The following is a 26548-nucleotide window of genomic DNA, read 5'->3' on the forward strand; positions in this document are numbered from 1 at the left end:
ACAGTGATTTATTTTTCTATGACTTATTTATATTTTATTTAGTTTTCCAATTGAAAAATTTGTAATATTATTTAGCCTACAGTGTAACATGTTACATCATTATGGCATAGTAATATAATTTTCAGTCAAGTTTGGAAGTTTTTCTTTTTCTTTTTCTTTTTTTCTTTTCTTTTTTGAGACAGGGTCTCACTCTGTCGCTCATGCTGGAGTGCAGTGGCATGATCTTGGCTCACTGCAGCCTCGACTTCCCAGGCTCAAGCTGTCCTCTCACCTGAGCCTCCCAAGTAGCTGGGACTACTGGTGCGTACCACCACACCCAGCTAAATTTTTCTTTGTTGTAGAGACAGGGGTTTTGCCATATTTCCCAGGCTGGTCTCAAACTCCTGCGCTCAAGTGATCCACCCACCTCCGCCTCCCAAAGTACTGGGAGTACAGGCATGAGCCACTGTGCCTGGCCTGAAACTTTTTCTTAATTTAGATAATTCCAAGAGCTGAAACATTCTTCTAGGACCTAAAGAATTATTCTCAATTTTTTTTTTCTTCCCATTAAACATGTGTGAATGACTACCGAAATGCTTACTTGATGAATCTTCCTGTTCCTTTTATTACTCTCTTTTTCCCTATTTCTTCCACCCTCTTCTGTATGTACTCATATATTCAGGTTATGTGCTAGATTTTGGAGATTCACCTGTAAATTAGACAGATATACTGCTTGTCCGTGATGACAACGTAGTTTCATGAGAACAACACCGAGAAAATCATTAAGAGTATGTTGAGGTTATGAAGGAAAAGTGCAGTAAGAAGAAGAAGAAAAGTGCTTGTAACAGAACCCTGAGTAGTGTGGACTTGACATCTAGCCTAGGTCGGAGATAGAAGGAGAAGGAAGAGAAGTGACATGGAATGAAGATTGAGATGTTGGCACGGGTTAGATCCTAATACATAGCTTTCAGGTATGCTAAATACTTTTTTCTTTTAAGGATGGTGGGAAGCCAATACAGATTTTAAATACAGGAGTGTGTGATGATCAAATTGCATTTTAAGATCAATCAGGCCGCCATAGTGTAGATAATTATTTGGAAGGAATGAAGAGTAGATATGGGACAAGAGATTATCGTAGCTTAGACTAGGGTGGTAACAATAGGGAATAAGTAGACAGATCTGGGCAATATTTAGGAGGTAGACGGGGCAGGACAAGGTATCTGATTAAATGGTGGGTGGATTGGTTAGGGAGAGGTGAAGTGAAGCATAAAATTTGTGTAGCGGCTGGGCGTGGTGGCTCACACCTATAATCCCAGCACTTTGGGAGGCCAAGGTGGAAGGATCACCTGAGATCAGGAGTTCGAGACTTCGAGACCAGTCTGACCAACATGGTGAAACCCTGTATCTACACAAAATACAAAAATTAACCAGGCATGGTGGTGCATGCGTGTAACCCCAGCTACTTGGAGGCTGAGGCAGGAGAATTGCTTGAACCCGGGAGGTGGATGTTGCAGTGAGCCGAGATTGTGCTGTTGCACTCCAACCTGGGCGACAAGAGTGGAACTCTGTCTCAAAAAAAAAAAATAAATAAATAAAAAAAATTGTGTGGCTTGAACAATAAGGTAGATGATATAGTTACTCTCAAACTATAAATATATTAAGAACTATGTAATAGGGCAAATAATGATTTAAATGGCAATCTTGTTATTACATAAGTTAATTAGCATAACAAGGAAGAATTTAATGCTAATGTATTAGTATTGAAACTAATATTTAGGTCCAAATTCAGCAGCTGAACAATTCCTCATTTGGAATTGTATGTTACTAGTACAAGGTAAATATGAAGAGGATTTCTAAGCTTTTTAGATGCTGAAATAGTTGCTGTGTTTGTGAGAACCTCAGAAATTTAAGTTTCTGCATTTGCTCTTTAAATAAAAACATATTTAAGGAAAACTTTTTTTAAAAATTAAGAAAACTTCTTTATAGAGACATTATCTCACTATGTTACTCAGGCTGGTCTCAAACTCCTGGGCTTAAACAATCCTTCTGCCTCAGCCTTCACATTAGCTGGGACAACAGGCACACACACCTGGCTTCAGAACTTGTCTTTTTGAGTTTTCATATTTTTGTGTCTTTGACTTGATAAGTTAATTTTTGTTCTCTAAAATTGTGCTGCTGTTTTTCGTGTAGATTTAAGGGAAACTGTCTGTCTTTCAAATGTGGAAAAAAGCACAGTGGAGAGAGCCTATCTTTATCTGACAACTGGAGTGGGGAGAGCATATTTCTTTGCCAAAGTAGAGAATATTTCTTTGGAGGAGTTTGTGATCCCTCACCTCAATTTTGTGCTTCATTGTATGCAACATACATAGCATGTGTTTTGCAATGTACGATTTGGTTTAAGTGAATCCTCCTTAGTTTTATTCAGATGTATTTAACTATTGAATTAGAGGAAGAATCAAGTTTTGGGATGATATCCTGTAAGGCAAACCCATCATATTTTCTTAAGTTTAAAGATTTAAGTAACAGGGTTTGTGAATTTACTATGCTATTTCAGGTCCCTTATTATGCTAAGTGCCTTCAATAAATCCCAGGAAGCCTGTGAAGGGCAGGAATTGTTTTGGTGTAAGGAGCAAAAAGGAGTTTCTATAATGTAGGAAATGAAAAAGCTGTTCTCTTTCAGGGCTGGGTCTGGTGGTCTAAGTTCAACTGAATGGGTATAATCAAGGCATCCTCAAGTATTAAATAGACCCACAGCTCTCTGTTCAGGAAGGGGAGGAGAGCAGTCCAAGCCAACGGAGGATCTTGAGACTTGAAGAAGACTACTGGGGGTTTGAGAGGGTATGGGTAGGTGATATTTAAGATTTCAGGCTTTTTCCTGCAAGCAGTGGCTTAAAGGGAATGACCCTAGGAGACAAATCAGATACATACGTTAAAAAAAATCGCTCCATTAGGTCTTCCTGCCTCTAAGGACTGTCTAGCATATTGTTCCATGATTCAGGACTATGTTCTCTCTCCCACCTGGTCAACCTCTATAGTTTGTGTATAAGACCCCTTATGATCTAGTCACTGCCATATTTTCTACCCTCATCTTCCCTCCTGTTGATCTTGCCACTTTATTTCCTAGAAGCACTAATCTTATACTTCAATTTACCATGCTTTTTCATGCCTCTGAGCTTTTACATATGCTATGATTTCTTCCCAGAATGCTCTTATTCTTTTTTCTTGCTTGGTAAACTACAATTCGTTAAAAAACCCATCTCAGATGTTTCTTTTGGGAAGTCTTTCTTGACATTGGATTCCCCAAATTAATAATAATAGCAGTAGCAGCAAAACTTACATGGAATGTATCAGGCACCATTATAAGTCCCTTGCATATATTAACTCACAACAATTCAATGAAGTAGACTACTATTACTCCCATTTTACTGTTGAAGAAATAGTAGCACAGATATACTTAAGTAAATCCACCATGAAAGTAGAGCAAGGCCAGACATGGGGGCTCACGCCTATAATCCCAGCACTTTGGGAGGCCAAAGCAGGTAGATCACTTGAGGTCAGCAGTTCGAGACTGGCCTGGACAAAAAGGTGAAACCCTGTCTCTACTAAAAATATAAAAATTAGCTGGGCGGGGTGGTGCGTGTCTGTAGTCCCAGCTACTCTGGAGGCTGAGGCAGGAGAATGGCTTGAACCTGGGAGGTGGAGGTTGCAATGAGCCGAGATTGTGCCACTGCACTCCAGCCTGGGTGACAGAGTGAGGTGAGACTCTGTCTCAACTGTCTCAAAAAAAAAAAAAAAAAAAAAAGTAATAGAGCAGAACAGATCATACTTTTAACTAGTGTATTATACTGCTGTTTGCTGTCACTTCTGCTTTTGAGCTCTTCATATCTTTAACATTTATTTCTATTTTTACATTTATTGTGCCATACATTTTTAAAATATTTGTTTCATTGAAAAAAGGTGTATTTGTTGAATTCATGCCTTTTTTCAATGGAGTAGAGAAATCCTACTCCTCTGTATCCCTAATTCCTTCAGGCAAATGTTACAGTAGGGAGCAGCAGGGATTTAGGTGGAAGGAAGGATGTATCCTGCCTAAAAGCACTTTCACTAAAATTTAAAAATTATATGGCACTTTCTATGGAAGAGATTCAATTAGTTGCTATTATGTAATCTTTGGAATAAAACATTGTAAGTGCTTAAATGTTTGTTCAGTGAAATTTAGTTCATTTCCTAGCCTAAGATAAGTAAAGGGGATGAGAGTACCCTTAAGGTAATTTTAATTAATATTTTGTTAATGGTTTTCATTCAAGAGGGCAAGGGCAGAGATGCTATAGATGGATGAAACAGAGTAGATAGTATCATAGGACCAAGAGGTTTATATGCCCACTGTGCAGTAACAGACTAATACACCAAGACAGCAGGATTTGTAGCAGAGAAAAGAGATTAATGGGCCTGGTGAGGTAGCTCACGCCTGTAATCCCAGCACTTTGAGAGGCTGAGGTCAGTGGATCACGAGGTCAGGAGATTGAGACCATCCTGGCTAACACGGTGAAACCCCATCTCTATTAAAAATACAAAAACAAAAAATTAGCCAGGCATGGTGGCGGGCACCTATAGTCCCAGCTACTCAGGAGGCTGAGGCAGGAGAATGGCATGAACCTGGGAGGTGGAGGTTGCAGTGAGCCAAGATCACACCACTGCATTCCAGCCTGGGTGACAGAGTGGGACTCCATCTCAAAAAAAAAAAAAAAAAAAAAAGAAAGGGTTTAATGATTGCAGGGCATTGAGTGAGGAGATGGGAGGAAGACTTGAAATCCATTTCCTCAAAAAGTTCTGGGCTGGGGTTTTTTTTGTTTGTTTTGGTTTTGTTTTTAAGAAAGGGTCTCTGTTGCTCAACTGGAGTGTGGTGGTGTAGTCATGGCTTGCTACAGCCTCAACCTCCTGGGCTCAAGCGATCCTCCTGCTTCAGCCTTCCAAGTAGCTGGGACTACAGGCATACACCACCACATCCAGCTAAATTTTTATTTTTTGTAGAGACAGGGTCTGGCTATGTTGCCAGACTGGTCTTGAACTCCGAGTGATCCTCCCACCTTGGCCTCTGGGAGGCCATATTCTGGGATTACAGATGTGAGTTACTGTGCCCAGCCTGGGCTAGGATTTTTAAGGGGATCATGGAGGGCAAGGAACCTGAAAATTGTGGTCGTTGATTGGTTGGGGTGAGGGGGATAAAATCATCAGGATATGGAAACTGTACTCTTTGGTGAGTCAGCTTCTTGGTGGTGGGTCTTTCATACTACCTTTTGTCAGTGGTTTCTTTGGTACACAGGACCTGAAAGAGTATTCAAATGGAAAACTTAACATTTCATAATGTTCAGGTTGTTACCTATAAAGCAGTTAAGGGAAGCTAAAATCTAGTAACAGGGTCTGTGTAATTCTAGGACAGTAGGCACCAAACAACTATGAGGAAGCAGGTCAGAGAGTGAGCTGACCTCATGGTTAATGTTAAATGTGCTACCAGCTTGGTTTCTTTTCATTTCTAGCCCTCCCTTCTTTCCTGATTAATTTTATAAGGTTTATAGGGACAATTTCAGTGAGGCTACATTTGTTCTTTTAGCTTGTGTTTTTTCTCTTCTATTCTTTCTCCAGTGTTCATTAACAATTGATTCTGTGGCATTTATACTCCTCATTACATATGCAGATGCTGCCTGGTAGAGCACTGTGGCCTGAGCAATAGAGTAAGTTCTACTCAAAAATGGCAAGAGGCAAGGGTTAAAATAGAATTTCTGCTTTGCTCAGTCTACTTTAACTCTCAGAAAAAGACAAAGAAAGGGGAAAAAAAAGGATACAGTAGCTGTCTTAACTTGGACTACCATAACAAAATACCGTAGACTATGTGGCTTCAACAAGAGAAATTTGTTTTCTCATACTTCTGGAGGCTGAGAAGTCCAAGATCAAAATGCCAGCTGGTTCATTTTCTGGTGAGGGCTTCCCTCCTGGTTTGTAGAAAGCTGTGTTCTTCCTGCGTCCTCACATGGTTGAGAAAGAGAGAGAGAGAGCAAACTCTCTGTTATCTCTTCTTATCAGATGGGCACTAATTCCATCATGAGATCCCCAACCTTATGATTTCGTCTAAACCTGATTATCCCCCAAAGGTCCCATCTTCAAGGTATGGATCTGGGGAGGGACAGATCCATTCAGTCTGTAGCAGAGTTGTAGTAATTTTTTGGTGCCTTTCTTGTATCTTAAGATTTTGGCCATTATTAATAATGCTTTGGAGACCCTTTACTGAAGAGGAAATTTTTTCCTTGTTTTATATCTGACCATAGATAGTTACTAGGGTTTTTAAAATAAAAACTCCAGATGTCATAGTAATAATTTCCAGATACCACAGCCTTTCCTTGCAGATTATGTTACTTTGACTTCAATAAGGGTTTTACCCCCTTCTGTATTCCACCTCCCTTCTTTTTGGGAGCCCTTTTATGGCCTTATTTGTTGTTGCATCAATTTTAGTGTGGGCTTTTCTGTTTTGCAGGTGGAGACCACGTGGCTTTGCAAGGCCAGAGTTAATGAAGATCTTACGTGATTCACTGAATGATTCCTTTAAACGCCTTATTTATCCTCTTCTCTGTAGAGAATTCAGGTATATATCTTGTCTTGTTTAATTTTGTGTACTGCTTATTATTATATGGTACTAGTCCCATTACAGTGTGTAGCAAATATATGTTGATTGATTAACCAATTGAAAAAATTTAGTCTGCATCACAAAGTGTTAAAGTTAAGGCTTGATTTCAATCTGTAGATGCTTTCACATGCATAGATCATAAAAATAGTTCTTAATTATGATATATTTTTCAAATCTTGACCACTTAATGTGCACCCCTTGAAATCCTACGATACTGGTCTTGCAATTTTACAACCAAGCTAAACAAGTGGTTTTATTGATTAGAAATTTGGCTTGGCAGAAGTGAACTGAGAAGTTAATGGAGAAGTTAGTTGGAGGTGTTTTTAGAGGTAAGAGAGCCAAAGAAAGCATAAAGAAATCAGTAGGGTACATGATGAGTCAATTACTTTGTTTTTAACTCCAAATGGGAGTTATTTGGATGAAAAATTATCATCAATGATAAATATTAGGAGATTATTAAAATGGCAATGTGAATGGACTAATAGAAGGACTAAGTAATAAAGATGAAAACTGCAAAAGAGGTGGGGTTTAGAATTGTTTAGAGGACAGAAGATGGAAAGAAAAGAAATGTAGGGAGGCAAAACTCCTCTTTCTTACTTCTCTGTAACCCTTGTTTTTGTACCCAATCTTTAGAAACTAGACATTCCCTAATACATTCCTTCCAAAGTATTATAGATTGTCTTCATTCTCATTTATTTGTAAGTTTCAGCAAGGGCGACTTGAGAACTGTAGTTTTGTAGCCATCTCTTCAACCTCTCTAGAATTTTTAGCAGCCTATGTAGGGCTTGTTTCTCTTTTGCTGGACTTGACCATTGAGTTAAGATTGGTTCAGAGCAGGGAGTGAGCAGGTACTATTAAAAAAGACACATAGTCTTGTTGTCCAATTTATTTTTACCAAAGTCATTTAATCTCTTGTTACATCCATTTTAGCCTAGATGTAGCCTGAAAATATTGTTCCTTTTAGAATTGTATTTCATTTCAAGCTGTCTAACATCTCTTGCTTTTGAGAGCTAGGGCATACACTTTAAAAATTAGGAATTTGGTTCTTCCTGAAGGAAAATTTGTTATTTAAAATATCAATTTCTTTTTGTATGTTTTTCTTTTTATTGTTTTCTCATGTTGCTTATGTCTAGTGGCACTTTTGACATTTTTTGCATATATTTTTGATTTGAGTAGCTTCACTGCATGTGGAATAATTTCATTAAGGTTTAATGTAAACAGTTTGATGTGGGATCACTTAATGTATAAACCTTTTCTGAATTCTATTAGCAGCAGATAAGCAAGAGTACTTTCTTTTTCTTTTTCTAAAATGCCCGTAAAGAAATATAACTTATTTCAGTTTATAAGTTAGTTTGCAGGTATTATCTACAGATACGCCTCCTGATAGGAATACTTACCTGAATAACAGTTAAAGAGGAGGAAACTCCCACTTGGTTTGTTTTTTAGACTATTTTATTTTGCAGTCACTTAATTTGGTTGACTGTATACTATGCATAGCCTACTTCTGCATATCTTATTCCCGTGACTGTCATGATCATTCATCCATGTGTCATTTTTCACATCTACCTCTGTCATCAGTTCTACATTGTCAGTTATAAAGTGCTATCTGTTTTGCCATCTTTTATTGTAACTTGAATTTTTCCTCCCCTTTATCTCCGTGGTGACTTTTAATCGAGGACATCATTTTTTGTCTGGATTACTGAACAAGCGTCATAGATGATCTTGGTCTTCTGTCTTGTCTTTTCTGGTGCATATTATAAATCGCCCTTTCAAAATTCTCATCTCATGATTTCATGCTTGTATACTTCTTTCAGCTGATCTTGTTTGTCTCCAGGATAGAATCCAAGCTCTTGAGAAGAACATGCATGACCCTTTGTGATCTGTTTTTTTCTTGCCTCTACTTCTGTCTCGCTGTTTCTTTTTACTTTAGCATACGAAATTACTTGCTGTTTCTATAATGAGCCATGAACCTTTACATATGCTGTTTCCATTGTCTGGGGTATTTTCTCCCTGCCCACTGTCCCTACTTTTGTTTCCATCCCATGTGACATTCAAATGTGTGTACACTCTCTTTCTCACATATACACATATTTATAAGCATGGGTTTTATATACAGTAGAGAGCAGATAGAGAGGTAATGTAGGTATGATAAACTTACAAGACTTGCTTCAGAATTGCTTGTGCTATCATATATTACTGTGATTAGTGAAAATAGAGTCAATATAATTTTTGTATATTTTTCTCTTAAGTTATATTGTTATAATAAATTATCCTTTGAGAAATAATTGTACAAAATGAATGCTCCTTTTCTGAAAGAAAATTTGGGTGAATGAAAAACCTTTTCTTCTATTTCTAAAGAGCCAAACTAACATCAGATGCAGAGAAGGAATCAGTAATGATGTTTGGACGGAACCTTCGTCAGCTCCTTTTAACAAGCCCTGTTCCAGGGCGCACCTTAATGGGAGTGGATCCTGGTTATAAACATGGTTGCAAATTAGCTATAATTTCTCCTACCAGTAAGTTGTCTTGCAGTTTTCCATATAAAAGTTGTTTAGTTGGTTATAAGTTTCATTTCATACATTTCATGAGGATTTGGAAATAATGTTAATCTTTAAGACTTAGAAAGTAGTTTTCTCACATATGGGGGTATTGGGAACCAGATAATCAAACTTCATTTTTCTCTCATTTGTTCATCAAACCCGTTAATATACAACTATCATTTATATGCTTCCTATGTCTCAGTAGAGATATTGAGGATTAATTAGGCTCAAACTTGAACTCTATTAATTCCCATCAGATTCTATTATTGTGATGCATTTGTATATGATGCACTTTAATTCTGTATATATTTCGAATACCAAAAGACATTTTTATTGTTTTGCCCAGTCAATATTTTTTTCCTATTTACTTACATTTTCACTGATATTCATTTCTTTTGCATTTCCATGCTTCCATTTGAGATTATTTTCTTTCTGCCTGAAGAACTCTATGCTATTACTTTTAATGAGACACATTGTCTTAGTTTTAGTTTGTCTGAAAACATCTCTGTTTTGCCTTCATTTTTGAAGAATATATTTTGCTTGGTGTAGAATTCAAGATTGGCAGTACTTTCAGTATTTTAAATATGTCATTTTTTTGTTTTTGACTACTATAATTTTTGTTGAGAAGTCAGCCAAACTGTTATTATTGTTCCTTTGAAGGTAATATGTCTTTTTCCTCTGGCTGCTAAGATTTTCTCTTTGTGTTTTTCAGTTTTCTTATGATATGCTTCAGTGTGTGTGTATGTGTGGGTTTTCTTGTCTTTTCTTTTTTGCATGAATTCCACTTAGGATTTGTGGAGCTGCTAGCATCTCTTTCTGGAACTCCAATTACATACGTATTATACCTTTCAGTTTCTTCTCTCCTTTTTGTTTATTTTCTGTTGATCATCTAAGTTAATTAATCCTGTATTCAGCTATGTCTGATTTGTTACTAAAACCATCTACTGAGTTCAAATGATTGGTTTTTCAGTTTTAGACTTTCCATTTGATACTTTAAAAAATAGTTTATAGCTCCCTATGAACTTCTTTATTTCTAATTTTTTGATCTTTTAACTTCTTGTTTTATTTTCTGTTAGCATTTGCTATTTTTATTTTTTTAGTTTAGATTTTCATTTCTGAAATTTTTTTTCTTTCATCTCTAATTAATTCCCAGTTTATCTCATCTAATTTCTGAGATTTTCTAAGTTTGACTTATGTTATTCTTTTATATATTTAATTTTTACTGAGTCAGGGTCTTGCTCTGTTACCCAGGCTGGAGCGCAGTGGCGCGATCTCAGCTCACTGCAGCCTCTGCTTCCTGTGTTCAAGCTATCCTCCCACCTGAGCCTCATGAGTAGCTGGGACCATAGGCACGCACCACCATGCCTGGTTTTTTTTTTTTTTTTTTTTTGTATTTTTAGTAGAGACGAAGCTTCGTCATGTTGCCCAGGCTGGTCTTGAAATCCTGAGCTCAAGCTATGGCCTGCCTTGGCCTTCCAAAGTGCTGGGATTACAGGCATGAGCCAGATTTACGTTACTCTTATTTTCTGTAATGTTTCTTTTTAAGAAGCTTGTTCTCATACATTAGGCACATCTTTCTGTAAGGACATTATATTACTCCTTTAAAATTTTTTTTGTTTTAAAAAAAATCATTCTATGTAGAATTTGACCATCATGCATTTCTTTTGCTTAGTTTTATACATTAGTTTGCTTGAACTTTCAGTAGAGGCTGGGTCAGGCAAACTGTTCTCACTCTATATCTCTAGAACTTTCTCTTCTGTTTTTTCCAAATCATTAAAAGAAAAAATTTTGTGTGGATTGAGAGACAGTTTATACTTTCTGGAATCTGCTTCTCTGTTGCTTTCCTTTATCTGGGCTTTCTTTTTCCTTTGCTCTTACTATCTTTACTTTGCTCAGTTTGGATGTGATTACCAATTGTTTTTCCTCAGTGTGGAATTTTTTGTCTTGAAAGGTATCTTCTACTAGTTAGTTTCAAGAGTTCGTAGGGATCAGTGTTTTCTAATCCTTTCAGAACTACTGGGCACCCTTTGTACTAAACCTCTCTCAGTTTCAGCTGCCGTTCTCAAATTGACTGTTGTGATTTCCAGGGAAGTAGTCTTTGACATTTTTGGGATTCTCCTGTTCTCAGTTCAGACTTCATTTTAAAAAACAAGCCAGTCTTCTTTTGTGTTAACAACTTGCTTAATAAAATCATTGATGTGTTTCACTTTGTAATTTCTTGTAAAATGTCTTATTCTTTTCATTTTTTAAAGGTCAGATACTTCACACTGATGTGGTTTACTTGCATTGTGGACAAGGCTTCCGAGAGGCAGAGAAAATAAAGAGGCTTTTGCTGAATTTCAAGTATGAAAATAAGTAATCTTTTGAATATTTCAGTGGCTCAGCCAACCAGAGATACCTTTGAAGCCCCTAATTTGGAGGGAGGGATTAAGGGAGGTGCCTTTGTGAGAGAGAAGGAACCATGTAAAACAGTGCTGGGGCAAAATTGCTGGAGAACTCTGCATGTGGAGACTTGAGAAACGCTGCACCCTTCCTTTGCTACCTTCACAAATAAAGGAGGTAATATGGGCAGATGTGAGCAGTTCATTCTTCTGTTCCAGTTTTCTGCCTCCCTTCCTCCCTCCCTTCTTTCCATCTGAGGAATAGATGTGGTTGTAGTTAGAAGTTTCAGAAATTGACAATGTATTATATAATTTAATCATAGTATTTTACTGTGGCTTAGATTGCTGCAGAGTTGACTTACCCATGTCTAATTTTGGTTCCTTCTTGATGCGAAGAAAGCTGACTTTTTTGAGATAGTGTGGCAGTAAAATACTTCTTTGCTGCCTCCTATACCAAATGCAGGGCAGTGTCTTTTATTCTATATAAGTCTGTGTTTTTCTTGTGCAATAGTGGACAGGTTGCTTGTATATATGAGAGAATAAGAACATCATATAATAGTATTTGTGCATTCTGTACATTTTCTCTGGTTGTTTTCAAAGCATGCCTGGAAATTCAGTTTGTCATTCTGTTTCTGACTTGAAGCTGCAGCACAGTGGTGATTGGAAATGGAACTGCCTGCCGAGAAACAGAAGCTTACTTTGCTGACCTGATAATGAAGAATTATTTTGCACCACTGGATGTTGTTTACTGGTAAGGCTGTTACGTATGTCTCTTTTCTTGGAGAAGCATGGGAACTTTAAAGTTCCTTTTGTGATGAATCCTCCCTTCTCTTTTTAAGATGTACTTCTTCTTTGCCCTCCAGATCACCTCTTGGTGTTCACGAGAAGTTTGCAGGATAATGTAAAGTGTCTGAGTCTTGGAGACATTTGAGATAGGAATGATTAGAGCAGGACAGAGTCCAGAAACTTTTTACAGAAGCAGCACATTAGGGCTCAGTTTCATCGGATTTTCTAGGCTATACATTGTTTGAGGGTTCTAGTTAACTATTGAATAATAAGTAGAATGATGTACCAGGCAGGCTAGCAGCTAGTAGACTGTGAATAACTTAGCCTTCTTCTCCCAAAGCTTTGAAGCCTATGAATCATTACCCTTCAGAACTGAGAGCCAAGGTAAGTATTATGAATTAAAAAGTATTTCCAGTATTCTTTCCTCATTTATCCCTTGGTCACAAACTTTTATTTCATATAGCCATACAGATAACTTGTGAATAGCTTTGGATTAGAGACCCAATTTCTCTAGTCTTGTCCCTGCATCTGTAGTAGTTCTGCTTTCTTTCACCATTGTTTCCCTTCTTGCTCTTTGGATCTCAATAGTCATGGCTACCTTTTCCAAACTACAGTAGAATATTAAGTCCTAAAGGATTTAATTCTAGGAGAGAGGGTAGTTATAATGGCTGATATTTAACAGAAAGTGCTCAAGAGCTATCTCCCACTGCTAGTGAGAAAACTAATAACTAAAAGAATAGTCGACTGATGAGTAGGTGGCTGATAGGATCAACAAACCAACAGAAAGTAAAACCTAACACAGGAAGAATTCTAGGATTTGTGTAAGTAGGCCAAAAGGGAAGGGCCAGGCAGTTAGTATAGTCGAGAGTGCCAAGAGTGTAGTCAGAGTCAGAAAAACAAACTCATGGTAACAAGGGGAGTAAGAGAAGGTCAGGAACAAACTATAGGTGCCATGGGATCATGATTCAAGAAGGAAACAGATTGAAACATCCACTGCAGGATTTTTCCCTCTTTCTCTTGTTGTAATTTATTTTTATTTTTTATTATTTATTTATTTATTTATTTTTAATTTTTTTTTTTGAGACGGAGTCTCGCTCTGTCCCCCAGGCTGGAGTGCAGTGGCCGGATCTCAGCTCACTGCAAGCTCCACCTCCCAAGTTTACGCCATTCTCCTGCCTCAGCCTCCCGAGTAGCTGGGACTACAGGCGCCCGCCACCACGCCCGGCTAGTTTTTTGTATTTTTTAGTAGAGACGGGGTTTCACTGGGTTAGCCAGGATGGTCTCGATCTCCTGACCTTGTGATCCGCCCGTCTCGGCCTCCCAAAGTGCTGGGATTACAGGCTTGAGCCACCGCGCCCAGCCTCTCTTGTTGTAATTTAAGTTGGCCTGGGAAATACTGTGGTTCTTCCCTATTCTGGGAACTGCAAATGTGCACCCAGTCCTTTTGAGAAACTAATACAAGCACTGATGTAGCTGGTTCAGTTTATTTCAGGTACCTTCTCTGATTTTTTTTTAACCCGTTCACGTTAATTTCATGTAAATATCTTGCATACATTTGTAGTGGTTGTAAGTACAACTTTCAAATCATAAAAAATATTAAGTCGTGAAGATGTCTTCAGTTTTTTCTGCATTTGCTTATAGAATATCCCTTGATTGGGATATGTATGTCCCATGGGTTCATCTTTTGTTTTAATCATTTACTAGTTAGGCAGGTTTTGAAGAGTTACTTAGCCTTTCTTAGCTTCACTTTCCTTCATTTTTAAAATGGGGAAAAGAATATCTACCTTATAGGTTTTTTAACAGTATTAAAAGTGAGATAACATAAATTACAACAAAACACTAAGGCTTTAATAAATAGTATGTTTTTTTATGAGTGTTTGTTTATATATGTACTTTTATTACAAATATAAATTATATGTATTTAAAAGTGCTGTGAAATTAGAGGCAGTATTTTCTTATGCAAATTAATAAACCTACATAAAGTTCATTTTCACCTTGATGCAATAAGGATGATAGTAAAATCTATCACTGGATAGTAATAATGTCTATCGCACTTTTGTAAAATAATCTATGTATCGTGGTATCATGAGATGTTCAGTCTTATTAATGGATATGAATTAGATGCCGTTTTAGTTGAGCCTCACAATAGGTGCTGTGGTATGATGTGAAGTATGTGAGCTATAGAGACAGACCTAGGTTCAGGCCTGCCACCTACTGCCTCTGATTAGCCATATATTTTTAATCCTCTGTTAGCTTTAGCATGTCCTTCTGTGGAAATGTTACTTACCTGTTAGCACCATAGACCATTGTGAAGATTTAAAATGGAATGTGTTATGTATCTCCTATTTTTAAGGCTGTTTTTAGTAAATATGTTAAGTGTGGGCTAATCTTTGACATTAGGGAGACCCCATTAATATGTAAAAAAAATTTCTTTTTTTTTTTTGAGATGGAGTCTCGCTCTGTCACCCAGGCAGGAGTGCAGTGGCACGATCTTGGCTCACTGCAAGCTCTGCCTCCCAGGTTCACGCCATTCTCCTGCCTCAGCCTCCTGAGTAGCTGGGACTACAGGTGCCCGCCACCACGCCTGTCTAATTTTTTATAGTTTTTAGTAGAGACGGGTTTTCACCGTGTTAGCCAGGATCTTTCATCCCTTCTTTGCACTTTTATGAATATAGTCTCCATTAGGCATTTTCTTTCAGAAGAGCCCCATTTTTGTTGCAATTTAAGACTTGCTTTGGATGGTAGTCTTTCTCCTATAATCTGTTTTCTCCTTTCTGCTATAATTATATGGGGTTTTAAAATCTACCCCTGTGCTAAATTATAGTAGCTATTTTCTACAGTTGAACCAATTTTGCAGTTCTGATTTAACTCTACTTATAGTGTATTAGTCTTTTAAAGTACTTTTTGCATTTCTTTGCTAATATTATGTGCTTTTGAAGTTTTTAAATGACGCAAATATGTAATTGGAATTTATAGCAAGTGCTTTAGAAAAATCAGCTGGTTAATTTCATTTTATTACCATTTTGCCAATTCAAAGTGCCTATTTGAGAAAAGTATGTTTTCTCATCTTAACACTTTGAAGTTACATTGAAATTGAAATCTCCAGGCTTTCTCCGGCAGTCATTTTTAATACCTTCTGAACAGATTATCTGATGGGTATTTCTATAATCTTGTCAGCCACTCATCCTGAAAAACCTTTTCCAGCCATATCTACCAGCACATTTCCTCTTATCTGTTCCTTCCAACACTCTTTGCCTCGACATGCTACCATAGGTTAGCAAATGCCATGCTATATATCCTAATTCATAAACCCCATGAAACCTGACCCATTCATCTATCTTTTCTCTCATTCATTTCTCTCCCTACCCTTAAAATACCTTACGAATCATGATACTTACACATATTATGGGGCAAGCCATCCAAAGCTACAAATTCTAATTACCAAAGGAGCAAAAAGTTAAACTGGGGTTAAATTGCAGAATGTAACCATGCAGAATGGTTAAATTGCAGAATGTCTCAGTTATCACATACTGAGTTGTGATAGTTGAAGTTGAAATGTTCATGAAAAAATGAAAGTTGAAAATGTTCATGAAAAATTATACAGTTTTATGGGTCATTTGTTAAAAGTATATGCTAGAATGGTTTGCAATTTTCAATTTGTTGACATATAGCAGGCACTTATTTTGCTTTTGTAGTTATACATTAGTTTGTGTTTTTTAGATTCATACATAGTGGAATCATACAGTATATAATCTTTTGCTAGCTTCTTTCATGGAGCATGATTATTTTGAAATTTCATCCTCGTTGTTGCAGAAACCAGTGGTTCTTTTTATTACCGAACAGTATTCATTGTTTGGCTGTATCACGATTATTCAATCACCTGTTGATGGATATTAAAGTTGTTGCTAATTTTTTGCTACTACCAGTAAAGCAGCATGAACATTCGTTTACAAGTCTGTATGGATATATGCTGTCATTTCTCTTAGGTAAATAACTAGGTGTGGAAAGTCTGTGTTGTGTGGTGTATGGTATATGTTTAACTTAAGAAACTGTCAAGCTTTTTCCCAAGATGGTTGTACTATCTTACTTTCCCACCAGCAATGTATCAGAATTCTAGTAGTGGCAGTGGCGGCCCATCTGGAGCAGCTGCTGGGAAGACACCGGCTGCAGCAGGGGAGTTGTGGCTGGGATTACATGCTCCGTAGGTGATGGGAGCCCCACCTCCTACCAGGTTAGTGGGGCAGAAGCCCCATGCTCCTGGGTGCAGTTGCAGCTGCCCAGCTGCAGCTCTGGACCTGAGCATCCCTGTGCTCTCAGAGGCCTGTGTTGCCCCTGCAGGCTTGGAAGTGCCTGCTCTAGTTCCCTGGTCTCTCCCTGCTCCCAGCACCTGCTCCAGTACAGAGCAAAGTTGTGGCTGAGCCTGGGCACTGTTGCGACCTGGACAGGTGTGCATGCACTCGGGGCAGTGCTGACACCAGCCCCTCCTGCCTCAGCCTGTTCAGGACTTTGGGCACCAACAAACACAGGAGTGAGGCTGGGGTGGGGTGATGGCTAAGGGCAGCTTGGCACAGGCCTACAGGTGTCTCCTGGCACAAACAGCCCAGGCACCGTGGATGCATGTTGGTGGTGGGAGGCAGACATTCCTGGGTGGCAAGGGGCAGGTCTCAGTGAAACCCCGACCTCCAAGCCAGGGCCTACATGAATCCTGGAGGCCGGGCTACCATTTCTGGGTGGAGTCTGTGGCCTGGAGTGAGAACTTACGGTACTTTTTCCAGTGCCCGTGGCCACCCGTAGACCAATCAGCATGCATTTCCTCACTTCTGAGCCCATAAAAACCCTGGACTCAGCCAGACTGACACAGATGTTGGGACTACCAGCTGTGGGAAGGAGCTACCCACTTTGGGTCTGCTCTCTGCTGAGAGCTGGACACTTGTCAGGAGACCTGCCTGCAGAGTGGGGCTACCCACTGCTCATCTTCTCTCCACTGAGAGCTGGACGCTCATTGGGATAACCTGCCTGCAGAAAGGGGCTACCCACTGTGGGTCTCCTCTGCTGAGATTTAGATACTCATTGGGACAACCTGCCTGTGGAAAGGGTCTATCCACTTTGGGTCTTCTGAGAGCTGTTCTGTCACTCAATGAAGTTCCTCTCCGCCTTGCTTACCCTCCAGTTGTCCACATACTTCATTCTTCTTGGACATGGGACAAGAACTCTGGTCCCACCAAATGGTGGATCTGAAAGAACTGTAACACAAACAGGGCTGAAACATGCCCTCCTGCCTGCCATGTTGCAGACCTTGAGAAGGAGAAAAGAGCTAGCTGCAACCCTTTGGGGAGCCCAGACCTAGGTGCTCCCTAAGCCAGGGCTATGACACCCTCTTTGGGACTCTGTGGTTCGTGGCGTCTCCCACCTTCCAAGCACCACTGCGTTCCCCTTGTCCAGATGTGGGTGTCTGCAGTGGTTGTTGTGTGCGATACATCTCGTCCAGCCACAGCCTTGCATGGCACCGCCTGCCCTGCCACAGCTGGCACACCTACCGGTGCACAGTGGCCAGACCCTGTGTTCACTCACACACTGCTCACCACACTACGCCTGGCTCACCCTTGACAGGGTGAGATCCGGGCGAGTATCACCAGCCAAGCACATCCTGCCAGCTTGAGTGAGTGGAATGAGCCCAGGGAGCTTGACAAAACTCGGACAAAGGCGCCACTGGCCACAGAGGTGTCTGGCTGGAAAAGTGACACCCTAAGGATTCCGTAACACTAGTTTCTCCATATCCTCAATGGAATTATGAAGTTATGGTCAGTGCTTGGTACGGTCAGCCTTTTTTAAATTTAGCTGCCCTAGTGGATATGTAGTGATATCTCATTGTGGTTTTAATCTGCATTTTCCTAGTGATTAATGATCATGAGCATCTTCATTTGCTTATTTGCCATCCATGTATCTTCTTTGGTGAGGTATCTGTTCAAATCTTCCCATTTAAAAAAATGGATTGTTTTCCTTGTGATTATTGAATAAGCATTTTTTGTTTATTCTGAATTAAGCCCTTTGTCAGGTGTATGTTTTGTAAACATTTTTTCCCAGTCTGTGGCTTTTCACTTTTTTTTAAACAGGATCTTTTGAATAGCAAAAATTTTAGTTTTGAGAAAGTCCAATTTATCAATTTTTTGGTATAGTTTTTGCTTTTTGTTTTCTATTTAAGAAATTTGGGGCTGGGCGCGGTGGCTCAAGCCTGTAATCCCAGCACTTTGGGAGGCCGAGATGGGTGGATCACGAGGTCAGGAGATCGAGACCATCCTGGCGAACACGGTGAAACCCCGTCTCTACTAAAAAAATACAAAAAACTAGCCGGGCGAGGTGGCGGGCGTCTGTAGTCCCAGCTACTCGGGAGGCTGAGGCAGGAGAATGGCGTAAACCCGGGAGGCGGAGCTTGCAGTGAGCTGAGATCCGGCCACTGCATTCCAGCCCGGGCGACAGAGCGAGACTCTGTCTCAAAAAAAAAAAAAAAAAAAATTTTGGCAAAATCAAGGATACTATGATTTTCTCCTAGAAAATCATAGAAGTTTTATAGTTTTAACTCATTAAGTCTGTAATTTAATTTTTGGAGAACTGACATCCATTCAATTTTTTTTTTGTTTTTTTAAGATGGAATCTCACTCTGTCGCCCCAGGCTGGAGTGCAGCGGCGCAATCTCGGCTCACTGCAGCTTCCGCCTCCTGGGTTCAAGTGATTCTCCTGCCTCAGTCTCCTGAGTAGCTGGGATTACAGGCGCCTGCCACCATGCCCAGCTATTTTTTGTATTTTTAGTACAGACAGGGTTTCACTATGTTGGTCAGGCTGGTCTCAAACTCCTGACCTCATGATCCGCCTGCCATGGCCTCCCAAAGTGCTGGGATTACAGGCGTGAGCTACCATACCTAGCCCATTTAATTTTAGTTTTATTTTTCATCTAGAAGTTCTGTGTTTTTCATATCTGCTTGATGATTCCTACAGTTTTTTCCTGGCTATAATTTTCAAGCCTGTCTTTTTTTTAAACCTTTGATTTTTAAATCTTTGATTTTATAATCTGTGTGATAATTCTAGAATCCTTGGAAGTTTATTTCTGCTATATACTGTAATTGCTGGTTCTGCTTTGTGATGCTTTCTTTCCTTTTTTGTTCAGTTTTTATGGTGAACTTTTTCTTTTGATGGAACTTTGTGGGAATTCATTTAGGCCTGCGTTGATGGTAAGTTGCTTCAAAGAGGATTTGCATTTGTTTCTGCTGCACTCCCTTAGGTACTCCCAGGTTGGGATCACTTAAATTAAATTCTCGACTTCAGTTTTTTTCTGACCACCCAGGTAGTGTGAATTTAGGCTACAGACCAGACAGATGGCTTATGGTTCCATATTCTCATCAGCAATTCCCCCCTTCATCAGCCTGTGACTGAGTTTGAGATAGTCCATTTTCGTTGTGATCCCCTGGGGGTAGAGTATAATGAGTTATATTTCTGTTTTATTCTTACATTGAGGGCTTAACCTAACTCTGGAGTCCTAGCTTTACATGTGTGAGAGTAGGTAGGGGATCTTTTGTTAACATCTGTATCTTAGGTGGATCCTGGGTTTTGTATTTTGTTCTTCTGGTTCTGTGAAGCTCTGTGAGGCCATGAAACTTGAAAATAAAACACACTTCGTTCAGCAGATGGCCTCAGCTGAAAGTCAGCTTTGGAAATCAAGGTTCTCACATATACTTCATTTTTTTTTTTTTATAGCAAAAAAATTTCTTTCTTGCCAACTCACACATCTCTATAAGAAGATAGGTCTAGTATTTTAGTTGTTTTCAGTAAAAGGTGAATCCAAGTAGCTAATTTCTCATATTGGTTTTGTATTTTAAATTTTCTTAAAATGTAAAATTTGCTCTTTTCAGACACCAAAGACAGACCATAAAGAAAAGTAGATAAAGATCTTTTAAATCATCTAAATTTACACTTTTGAGTTAAGAATTACTTGTTTCTTTTAGTTCTTTCCTCAGGATATCTATGCCTGTGGAAACATGTACACGATACAACCTTCATCCTCTGGCAATTTAATATTCTTTTTTTTAAAAGGATGCTTAAGAGGGAGATCTTGAAAAGTCCAGAAAAATGCCAAGAGGAAAATAAAAATCACTGGTACTCTCACTACTCAGAGAATCATATTAATGTTATTATATATTTTCTTGTAGTTATTTTACCTATGCATGCATTTATTCAGCAAATATTTATCACCTATAAATGTCAGATTGAATGAGATAGACTCAGTAAGGTACAAGAAGAGAACAACTTTTTCTTTACTACCTCCTCTCTTTATTCAACTCATGTTTGGATGAACTCATGTTTGGATGAACTCATGAGTTCCTGGCTGAAATAATGGACAGGTATCATAGCCTTTTCAGTCTCTCTTAGTTATTAGCATAGTCTCATTTCAGCAGTTGAAATATCTTCTCTAGTGCAATAATCAGAGCTCCAAACTTGAGATAAGTTCAATTAAATGTCAGGCCTGTTTCACTCTGGGAGATGCTACTTCACTGTCGGGATTTGCAGGTGGTTTATTGGGATTTGTAGTTAGTATCTTCTCTCTTTTCCTCTTTGTTATTCTTATTTTCCCTAACTCACTAGCTGAATTTTTGATCCCTCTAAGTTTAGTCCTCAGAGTTGAGTAGCATGGGGAAAAAGAGCATGGTCTTAGGAAGTAGGACCAGTTGCATTCTAGGTTAAGGCCCTTTAAGGCCCCCTGGGTGGCCCAAATACAATTGCTGATGCTTCCTTTCATGGGGTGTTATGAAGAATTTTTCTGTTTTTGTTTTCTGAGACTTCCCCTGCAAGGAAGCTGTGATGTAGCTGATATCTTCTTTGGTTGACTGGTTCCTGCTTTCCCTCTTTAGCCCTGGGCTTCAGACCAGCCATTCTCATCTGAGTTACTTCGCTGCTCAGTCCTCTTGGACAGAATCTGTTGAAAGCCTGCCATACACTTCCTCCTGCAGGCCCATGTGGCTCATACCTCCTTGCCTGCTCTCCAGTGGCAACTTATCCTTAGCACAGCTGTCTCCCTTTTTAATTTTCTCTCTCTCTCATACCTTGTGCTTGCTATGTATTCTCTTTCTTACCCATCCTTGCCTTCCTCTCATACTTTTCTGTGCCCTCAGAGGTAGCTCTTCCTTTTCATTTTTCTAAGGCATGTTTAGCACTCCATACTCGGAGCATATGTGAAGCTCACGAAGTGTTCCCAGTAAAGCACCTTCCACTTGGCATGTGATGGATAAGATATTCTTCTATGTGAAATGTTGAGAGAGCAGGAAAAATAGCATAGCATCCCAGTCATCTTCCCAAAGAATTTTTTTCTCTCGAACCTAACTCTTGTCCCTCCCCCCAAAACACATCCATTTTATAGGACACAGATGGATGATTGCTGTTGTTGACAAAACAGGCCTTTGATGCTTTAGCTAGAACAAAAACATCCCATTGCTCCTATTTCCATCATCCAGTCAGCAGAGTATCCCTCAGAACCAAGACTATGTGACAGGCATAGTATTGTGTGCTGGGAACGAGAGCAGTATAGGTGAAGTCCCTACCCCTCTTGAAGTGTGCATTCCAATGGGGAAAACAGAGAAAAAGATAAGTGTGTGTGTATTTTTATATATGTCAGTTGGTGAAAAATTCTATATCGAGAATTAAAAGCAAGGTAAGGCGATAGTGACAAGAGGTACAATTTTTAGATAAGTATAGTTATAACCGATATTCTTGGTATATGAGACACATTTTAAGAAGCCTCCAGTGCTGAAGTACAGTGTGATGAATTTGTGTCCTCCTTTATCCTACTATCCAGATTCATGTTCTCTTTATCCTCATTTTTCTGTGTCGTATAAGCCTGTGTTTTTCAGATTGTAACTTGTAACCCATTGATGAAATGTGAAGTCCATTTAGTGCGTCTCAACCAGCATTTTTAAAAAGTTAAATAGAAAAGAATAGGAAATAAAGGGCATTTTGTGTAGTAAGCTAAGTATTGCCTCATGAATATTTGTTTTCGTTACATATATGTATTGTGTACTGGGTTTTGATGTATTTCTTATGGTTGATCATAAAAGTTTGAGGAACATTGTTCTATGAAATTACAGTTTTCAGCCTTTAAAAATGCAAAGTTAAGAGAGAAGATTGGCCTGCCAGAGTCTTCAGTGAAAAGTTAGAAAGCTTTTAGAAATAAAATTCAGACCACCTTGTACAACTGCAAAAGATCCTCTGAAGGAAAGTAAATAGAGGGATGGTTCTCAGAACACATTGGGATATGTAAGCTGGACAGATGTGCTCTTCCAGTAAAATAATGAGCCATGATCCTTACCATATTCCTTGGAAAAAAGTTAAATTAATGAATAGAATTTTCCCAATCTCAATTAAAATTCCTCATGTCAAAGAAAACTTTCCAAATACTTTAGTTATTAACACGTTAAAACTTTATTATAATCTTATTTCAAGGGAAAAGGCTTCTAATAGGCCAATTCAGAGATGCACTCTTTGTAACAAAATTTTATGGAAAACAGAACATAATTCCAGTAGAGAAAAACACAAATAAAAATGTTTGGGTGATTGGTTTGCTAGATCAAGTCTTCTACTTACTAGAGTATGTCAGAAAATTGCTTAAGTATTCTATCAAGTGTGTTTTTTTCCCCAGAAGAAAAAAAAGAAAGGAACCTTTCTTGTATGAATTATGTCATTCATACAAGAAAGGTTCTTTGCCAAACCAAGTGTGGAACAATTTATTTTAGTAACTAGTATCTGATTTAGCTCTTATATATTTAATTGTATTATGTAATATGCAAATATTCTATTGTGTTCTCAGTAGAACACATTGACTTCCAGGGGCTTTGCCACCAGAAAAAGATTGGGAACTAAAAGTAAATTAATTTGGCCGGGCGCGGTGGCGCACGCCTGTAATCCCAGCACTTTGGGAGGCCGAGGCGGGCGGATCATGAGGTCAGGAGATCGAGACCATCCTGGTGAACACGGTGAAACCCCGTCTCTACTGAAAATACAAAAAATTAGCCGGGCGTGGTGGCAGCGCCTGTAATCCCAGCTACTCGGGAGGCTGAGGCAGGAGAATGGCGTGAACCTGGGAGGCCGAGCTTGCAGTGAGCGGAGATTGCGCCGCTGCACTCCAGCCTGGGCAACAGAGCGAGAGTCCGTCTCAAAGAAAAAAAAAAAAAAAGTAAATTAATTTGTATGTATTGACTGCATACTGCCTGCCAGGTGTGGATTTTACAAGGACATATACAAAGGTGAAAGAAGTGTAAGTAACCAAGAATGTATGTAAGAGGGAAGTTACTGATCTGTTAAAAATAGTTCTGGAAGACCAAAACTTAAGAACTAAATTCCTCCTTTACCTGCTTCCCCCCATGTATAGCATAAAAGTTTTTTAATGATTATCTTTGGGTAAAGAGAGTTAGAAAAGAAATCTCATTGCTTGTAGATAATATCATAATCGTAATCAGTGGATAAAAGAGTAGACTTGTTCAACTTCTCTTTTGATTTGTAAGATAGGATGATTTGGGGGGCTGAAAAGACGAATAAGTATCAATAAAAGAAAACTAAAATATAATTAAAATAAGAAGATATTAAGAGATCTTCTGTTTCTTATTTTATCTTCTGGCCCAGATGAAACATTTTCTGGAGTTCTGGGTGGACTTGTACATAAAATTTTGATACCACTGTTGGTAATTGTTGAGAAATTGTAGAAGCTTGGAGATGAACCAATGTTATTTTGATGTTCCAGAGGGAAAATAAAATAGGTTATATAGATGACTGAGTGTAACCTTGAACAGGCAAGATTATTATTAAATTATGAAAGAATGGTTTATGAGCACTTAGGAAGGGACAATAGAACAATAATCATTGGACATCACCATGCGTTTCTTACAAATACAACATTTTGGTCTTAACCTATTTCATTTTCTGTTAGGAAAATTAGACTGGTAGAAACATCTGGACCTCAGCATAGCTATTGATAGTCTCTTAGTACCCTTATGGACAAACTGGAGATTTGGTTATGTGGCTCCCAAAAAGATGTTGATTAGCTAATGTTTTGATGTCTGGTTTGAGGTCTCTAGTGTTGTGCCACAAACATTGTATTAGCTAACATTTTAGTCAATAATTCAGTCAAGGTTTAGAGACACGCTTTTCAAATTTGTGGACATTGAGGTGTGTTAGAATCAGGACCAAAAAAGTTTTTGAAAGACTTGAGTGTTTGGACCTAATCTAACAATATGAATTTTAATAAGGATAAATTAATTTTGTGATGCTAGGGGAAATTTTTGGTAGAGATTTTTGGATGATTTCTAGGGTTTCTTTTTACTCTGTGGGTGACTCTATCAGAATAATGTGCAGCAGATCTCCCCTGTCCTGAACCACCTGGACCTTTTTCTTTTGCTTTGGTGTAAAGAAACTTACTTTCCAAAAAATCACTAAGCTTAGCTATATAACTTAAAATCTATCTAGCTATGTAAAGTTCATAATGTTATGAAGTTAATACTGCTTTATATGGAGGAAAAGATGTGGTTGGTGTTATTAATTTCTCACTAGTGCCGTAGTTTCCGTTTCACATGTGGAATTTGAAATCAGGATTTTTGTATTTAAATATCCTGTCTCCTCCATATGCAGTTTTCTAGGAATGATAAAAACCATATATCATCCTTGGAACTTGGGATAGCCTAAATTGTTTTCTGGATATTAAAACTAATATCCAGATTATCATGCCTAATGACAAGTTAAGGTGCTGTGTTATTTAAATTTCTCATTTCTTTCTACAGTAATGGCTTGAGATGATGTACTGTGACATTCTAGAACTTTGTTGCCTTTTTTCTCTTGATACTCATCTCCATTTCTGTGACTATTATAAACACTGAGCTCTTGTTTATAGGGTTTCCTTTCTAGGATGTTTGTGATACAAGGTAAATTGCAAAGTAAAACTGTGTTTTACAATCAATACAATTTATGTTCATTTTGTTGAAAGGCAGAATGTTTTTAAAAATACATATTTAAATAGACCATTTCAGTGAAGTATGTTGGGAAAGGAGACATAAGGAATGAATAGTTTGGGTGTGTGTATATGTACATGTGTGTATGGTTTTAAAATACTATTTGGATTTGAATTCAGTTTGACCGTTTTTGATCAAAATAAAACGTTTTACCAGTTTGTAACCCATGTGTTTTTGTGTTCCAAAGTCCAATTTAAATATCTGCAGGAGTTACCCCACCCCCTCACTGTAGCCCCTCTTGCAGATTTTTGTTTATTGACTTAAATTAGAATTGGCCTAAAGCCCAGTGATGGTCATTTCTTGTCTTAAGGTTTTTGGTTACAAATCTGCTTTTGTTGCCAGATCCAATAAAGATTCTTGATTGTTTTTGTTAGTTTTATTATAAGTTCTTGCCAAAGATACAATGTATTATAACCAAAACAGATGTCCTGTTTAGACAAGTATATTTAGGCTCTAACAGAACCTAAAATGTAAATTAAACATGTTCAGCATTAATGTAACAGTTGATGAACTTTGGGATTTTATCAGTGTTTTTGATAACCTTTAGAACTAGAGGAAACAATGCCTAACTTTGAGCAATTGTTTTACATATTTTCTCTGTCTAATCTCAGTTTGTGTATGTACAGTTTTACACTCCTAGATACTCCTCCAAACTGACATTTTACTGCCATTTTGAAAATAGAGTGTAATTCACCAATTTCCTGTATACAATTTTGTTCTTAAAGAGCATACATCAGATGAACAGTATTTTCTGTTAGAGACTTCAGTTGAGTAGAAAAGGATAGTTTCTAAGACTTTAATGCTTGTGAATAGGTAGATGAAATAATTATGCATAGACCCTCTTATTAATGCTGTTCTTGGTGAAGTTAGGAACCATATTAGGGTTGTAGTGCCCATCCTTTAAGACTTTCAGTAACCATCTCTGTGGATAGGGTCCAGTGCAGTCTTAATTTCTGCTGAATTCTGTGTTTTGGTGAACAACAGGTATGTAGTGAATTCAAGATGAATGTATTTCTATTAAGCAGTGTTAGCTCTTTTTTTTCTATCATAGTTTCTAGGGTAAATTAGATGTGTGAGGAATAAGACTGTATTATCAATGGTTACCACTAGAACCATTTTTATTTTAAGATTGTTGACTCTTTG

At 38.3% G+C, this 26548-nt stretch overlaps 1 protein-coding gene across 4 annotated transcripts in view; it reads left to right on the plus strand.

The window, feature by feature from the left end:
• The window catches only part of SRBD1 (S1 RNA binding domain 1), a 221317-nt gene that overhangs the window by 51783 nt on the left and 142986 nt on the right, over positions 1–26548 (plus strand). For all 4 annotated transcript variants that reach the window (XM_005575971.5, XM_045369393.3, XM_074011856.1 and 1 more), the window contains 4 exons: positions 6509–6616; positions 9017–9174; positions 11451–11541; positions 12223–12330. In XM_005575971.5, coding sequence (XP_005576028.3) covers positions 6509–6616; positions 9017–9174; positions 11451–11541; positions 12223–12330 — 465 coding nt within the window. The remainder of the gene's footprint in view (positions 1–6508; positions 6617–9016; positions 9175–11450; positions 11542–12222; positions 12331–26548) is intronic.

This window comes from Macaca fascicularis, chromosome 13 (genome assembly GCF_037993035.2).
Source record: "Macaca fascicularis isolate 582-1 chromosome 13, T2T-MFA8v1.1".
Lineage (NCBI taxonomy): Eukaryota > Metazoa > Chordata > Mammalia > Primates > Cercopithecidae > Macaca > Macaca fascicularis.